Raw genomic sequence first — 5,579 nt, forward strand, 5'->3', positions numbered from 1 at the left:
TTGTCAAACACTTGATGAAAATGAGGTGTTGCACCAGGAGTAGAAATACACCATAAAATGAGACAATTCTTTCTTTGAGAGAAGAATAAGTGATCTTATGAGAATGTTCTTGTATTTCATAAACCTCATCTCTTTATTTCCTGCTGTGTAACTCACCACAGTCAGTTTTATTTTACAAAAAGGAGACAAAGACATAAAAGAAACTCTCATTCATTCACGTTTTTATTTACAAGTATCGCATGAAACACACATTAAATCTTGGGAACACAGGAGTCTACAGACTGTGGATGATGGTTCGGTCCTTCAGGTTCTGGACGTACTCTTTGGCCTGGTCGAAGCCCGTCTTCGTCTCCTTCTTGGGCGGCGAACCCTCCACCAGCTTGACAAAATAATGACAGTAGACTTTGTCCATGATGCCGAACCTGCCCCGGCCGTGGTACCGGATCCGCTTCAGGTACTTTCCTTTGCCGGTGTTTGACTGGGCTGCAGGAGTGGAACGGGAGAGGACGGCGTGTCACGAAAAGAAGGATCAACGGCGAAGGGGAGACAAGGCACAGAATAACTGGTTTAATTCGCAGAGGTGCTCCCGAATGAAAACAGGTCAAAATAACATCGATGGAGCTGCAGTTTATCTGTAATAACGGTCGCAACTCTACGTGAATTACTGCACAGCGTCTGACCCAACAGAAAACTGCTGCTTTAAAAAAAGAAAAAAAAAAAAGACAATTTATTACCGACTCTCAGTGCGGGTCATTTTTCACACTTGGAAATTCATTTTCTTGCTTTTAGCACAATGGCTGACATCTCCTAATGGCCATCACATTACTCCAGAGCAGGTTTGGGAAGCAGAAGCTTTTCACTTACAAGCCAGTCACTTGGTTTATTTGGGACATTTATTAACTCCACAGAAAAGGTTGTGTTTTTCAACCTTTTCTGATTTTTTCATGCCAGCTGCTTTACGCCGAGGCAGTGTGTTAATACTTAGAGACCCCCCTCCAGTCAAAATCCATTTCTATTATCTATGTTATAATGTTCTTTTATGTGCCGAGGATGCATCACGAGTGAAAAAAGTCATCATGGCTGCTGCAGTGTATTGACTAAAACACAGTGTCAGACCGTGAGGGTTTCTCGTGTAACAAACTTAGATAACTAATCAAATTTTACAACTTCCCACTATGTGGTTTTACAGCTTTTCAGCAGAGTTGTAACCGACTTGTGTGCTTGAGTTGCAGCGAGCAAGACCCACGTTAGATATATGTGAACTACTTTAAAGTAGGAACAGATTAATTTAAATATGTAACTTTGGCACACAGAGTTGACTTTATTAGTGGTTTCATTGTTGACATTGAACCATCTTAATGGGCAGCAGTGTAAACCTTCAGGGCTGCAGACACTCACCTACATACAGGTTGGATTTGTACTCGACGTTGTGATTCCTGACCGCCATCTCTTGAGCCTCAAGAAGGACCTGAAACAAACACAGATATAACTTTTGCTTCCACTGCACACACAGGAGCAGTGAAAATGGGAATGTTTTAATCACACAGGAATGTAAAGAATATTGCATTGTGACTCTAGCACTTCATTTTTATCAGAAACTCATATGCTGCTGACAGTTAAAGCGGTCGGTATTTTTTTTTTTTTTTTTGCATTATTTTGGCTGAATTTTGAGAATTTAATTTTTAAAATATAACTCCTAGAGCCATGAAACTTGGTGAGAACTTCAGAGAATATTGTCTGCAGTAGATCTAGATCTTTAAATGGCTCATGCAGAGGACAGGTTTTTAAAACTGGCCCTTAAAAAAAGTGCAAACACACAAAAAAAGGGTTTTATTAGGGTCTCAGAAAGTTCTGTTTAGTGTAGATACATGGCTGTATCCAGATTTTCTGAGAAAATTGCAGTCTTCGGTCGACATTTCACCAACTTTAAAGACCTCTAACTTCTGTAGAATTTGAAGTCTAAGACAGAGTTTCCAGCTTGTTGCTATTTTGACAAAACAGTGATGTGAACTCATGTGGGAAAACAAAAACTGGTTTGCATAGAAGTCCATATATAATGAAATGTCATTGCTGTGGGAATTACATCTCTAAAGGTATTGGACCCTTTAAATAATAAGATATTTTTGAAGGAAAGAATACAAAAACTCCACATCTGGCAACCAGAAATTCTCTACATTCTACCAAAACATTTTACAGAACTTAGTTTTGAGCCCAATTAAATTAAATCAATTAAATTACGAACAAAGTCTGAGACGGTGCAGCTGCTTATTTCCTGAATTCTGTCTGAATTGACACCGACTGAACCTGAACGAGAGACTTCAACCAGTCATAGGTCTTTTCACCCAGAGCAGGTGAAATGGTTTAAAAAAACAGCTAAGTCAGCAGCAGGAGTACGCCGTGGTGGTGCTGTGGGATAGTTGGAGGACTTTATGAATCGCAGGTGAAGTCATAACTGACTACTGCAGCTGTGAGAGGCGTGAACATGCAGCTACAAACCTCTTTCATGATTTTTGCTCCTTTCTTGTCGTTGAACTCCAGCTGTGCCACGGCCTCATCGATGCTCAACCCTTCGATCTGTAAAGGAGGGAAAACGGTTAGACGAAGCAAGAAATAAAAGTTTGTGCACAGCTGTTGGGACAGCAGGGAGTCGCTCAGCCAGAGGAGGAAGCTTTTCAACGCCAGCAGCACACTGGAACAACCCTGAACACAGTGAGTCTGAACAAAACAAGAGGAAACAGCTGCATGCGACACACGACATTCAAAATAGATGCAGTTTCTGTTATTTCAATATTAGAAAATATTCAATTCAGATTCAATTTCATGTATAGGTTGAAGACAATTCTGACATTAATTTGTGTAGTTATTTAATGATAATTTATATTATTTATGTCACAATGTTTTAAAAATATGCATTTTAACAGTCTGTGCTAATTTAGAATTTCAACACTTGCAGTGGTCACATATAATCCACCACAAAGGCAACACGTTCAACTTAAATTTAGACTTAAATAAAAAATAAAAAAAAAGTGACCCAACTGTACTCAAGAGAACAGCAGAAAACAGAAACACCCAATCAAGGTAGAGTCATCAGAACTGCTGATTTCCTTCAGGCCTTTACATTTCTATCTGTTCAACCTTAGTTTAGAAATATCAACATGCACATTCACCAGCAGCTGTTTGAAACGAGTGTCAGCTTCAAGTAATTCAGAGATGAGAGGTGCCAGATGTGACAGACTGCTAGCTGTGATGCTGGAGGTCTTACCATTTTAGCCAGGTACCACATCTTATCTTTGCTGTATTTGATCTGCCTCCTGCTGTGGTGGACCTCCTGTGGAAGGAAACCCCAAAGTGAATACGTGTAAATAAAGAAACAAACAACCAGTTTACTCCAACAGTATAATGAGTAACAATAAGTGCATAACTGTCCTTTTACCAGCACCCTGGAGAACACCTGAACAGAACATCCTCTAAATCTGAGAGTCTTATTATAAACAGGTAGAAAGACTCACTGCTGGTCTGGGAGGTTCATCTGGCAGCTGAGGCGGATAAACTTTCAGGTTCTTCCTCTCCCACCTCTTTGATTCTAGTGAACTGCTGGTGTGGAGACATGAGAGCTGCAGAGGGCCAGTGCCCAGAACCTGTAACCTGCAACGATGCAGAGGAGAGGTAAACGATGAAAGATGTGTCACTGTATACAAAAAATACAGGTCAGGAAGTAGAAACCCAACGCAACAAAAGCGAACACACCCCTGATCGCTGACATACAAGTTAGTAAACCTGTGATCAACCTAAACTGACAAGAGTTCTGAAATAAGCTGTGAACAGCAGAAGTTTTGGACCGATGGGCTGTTTATCTGCACACCTGCATCATGGCTCCACATTGAAAAGAATTGCCAGAAAAAGTAAAAATTTTGATTTGAAGACTTCACAAGATGGAAAAAGATGCAGGAAGATAAATCAAAATCAGAGGAAACACAGTTACAGCAGTAATCAGGAGGTAGAGATGCAAGCAGAGAACCACTAATCAGAGCTACAGTGGCTCCTAAAACGACACCAGAGGCAAAAAAAAACCCCACATGACGGCAACTGCTTCTTGGTTATTGTCTGTGACAGCTCAGAAATGGTTCATAACATCAGCATCTATGGGTGGAGGACAAGAAAGAAACCCTTGTTTACTCTGTGGCACAAACCAGCAAGATGAGACTTTGCTACTGGGGCTGAAAAGATGCCTGATGAACGTTGGGAGCACATTCTTTGGTCAAATGAGACCAAGATTCATTTGTTGGGCCCAAGTGGAGTCCAGATGTTTGGTGTGAACCTGACCAGGACAACCACAGAGGATGAATAGTCCTGACAGTGAAGCACGGAGGTGGCAGTATGATGAATTGATACACTTCTTGTAGGAGCCATGAACAAGATGAACTATAAAGAGAATTATTTTTTATTACAAATAATACTGTTGACATGATTTATATTAATGTTAAGTATTGTTTGGTATTATTATGGTTGGTTATTTGTATAATTCTGATTATTTGTTGGGGGGCTGGTCACATGGCATAGGGTGGTGAAGTTTATTTAGGTACCTGCAGTTGGTGAAGGAGAGTGTGAATGGGATGTCGTATTTGTTGACCGCAAGCTTGATCGTTATGAGATTCATTTCGTTATATTTTGTGTATGTTGACCTTTCATTATTAAACTTTTGAAATGTATTTTGGATCTTAGTGAAGATCGGACAAAGAGCTCGGCCCAACGTCATCCTCTCAGCGCTCTTTAGTTTGTTTTTAATGAAGTCGCTACACTTCTTTTGTACGCTGACAGTAGTTTTGCCTTTGAGAGGTGAAAGTCTCTGCTCACCAACGTGACTAGCGACACCAGTCTACAGAACCTACTAATCTAAACGAACAGCATCACGTTTTTAAGCTAATTCATAACTTGTCAGCAAACATTTCTAGCATGCTACCAGGTATTACCATACACTCATAACTGTGCTGTTCCACGATTTAAATGTAGCTAACATAAGCAGCGGATCTCTGTTGGGTTTGTCCTTCTGCACAGTGTTCGTGTTAGCTGTGCAGCTATGATGCTAACGATATCGAAGCACTTACCTTGTTTGCAACAGTCCACATAAACTCCTAATAAGACCTGAAATAAAAAAATAAAATAATTCGTTAAAATACAGACAGCGGACACAGTTAATAAATGCCACAAAATGTCTCATTTATGATGAGGTTTGTTGCATTTCTCTCACCACGTCCTGTCATTGCAGTCGCCATGTTGGATTCTTTACGACACCACAGTATCTGCTTTACGGCAGAAATGTTTACAGCGCTTGCATAGACATTAGTTTGTCATTTGTCTTCTTCAATACGCAGGTAGCTTAGTAAATTTGATTGCATTACAAAGTTTTTTTCAAGAATAATCTGGGATACTATGTTTACGGTTGTAGTTTTAAAGATGGCAAACTCGGCATGGTTTGGCACACATAGGCTTCCGTCGTCGATACCGGCAGGATTTACGACACCACGCTGACCTGTACGGCCATCAGTGTTGTAGCTACGACAGTTCGGGTAACATGTGAG

The 5,579-nt window shown here is 40.4% G+C and overlaps 1 protein-coding gene across 1 annotated transcript; it reads right to left on the reverse strand.

The window, feature by feature from the left end:
• Positions 1 to 204: 204 nt before the first annotated feature.
• On the reverse strand, positions 205 to 5,296 carry mrpl22 (mitochondrial ribosomal protein L22). Its single transcript, XM_008276458.1, has 7 exons — positions 5,249 to 5,296; positions 5,106 to 5,142; positions 3,510 to 3,645; positions 3,263 to 3,328; positions 2,497 to 2,574; positions 1,399 to 1,468; positions 205 to 483 (listed from the first exon to the last, which is right to left on the reverse strand). Exons 1-7 carry the CDS (start codon positions 5,271 to 5,273, stop codon positions 275 to 277), a joined length of 621 nt encoding a protein of 206 aa, XP_008274680.1. The 5' UTR covers positions 5,274 to 5,296; the 3' UTR covers positions 205 to 274.
• Positions 5,297 to 5,579: the final 283 nt, after the last annotated feature.

Source organism: Stegastes partitus, unplaced genomic scaffold (assembly GCF_000690725.1).
Source record: "Stegastes partitus isolate 25-593 unplaced genomic scaffold, Stegastes_partitus-1.0.2 Scaffold73, whole genome shotgun sequence".
Lineage (NCBI taxonomy): Eukaryota > Metazoa > Chordata > Actinopteri > Pomacentridae > Stegastes > Stegastes partitus.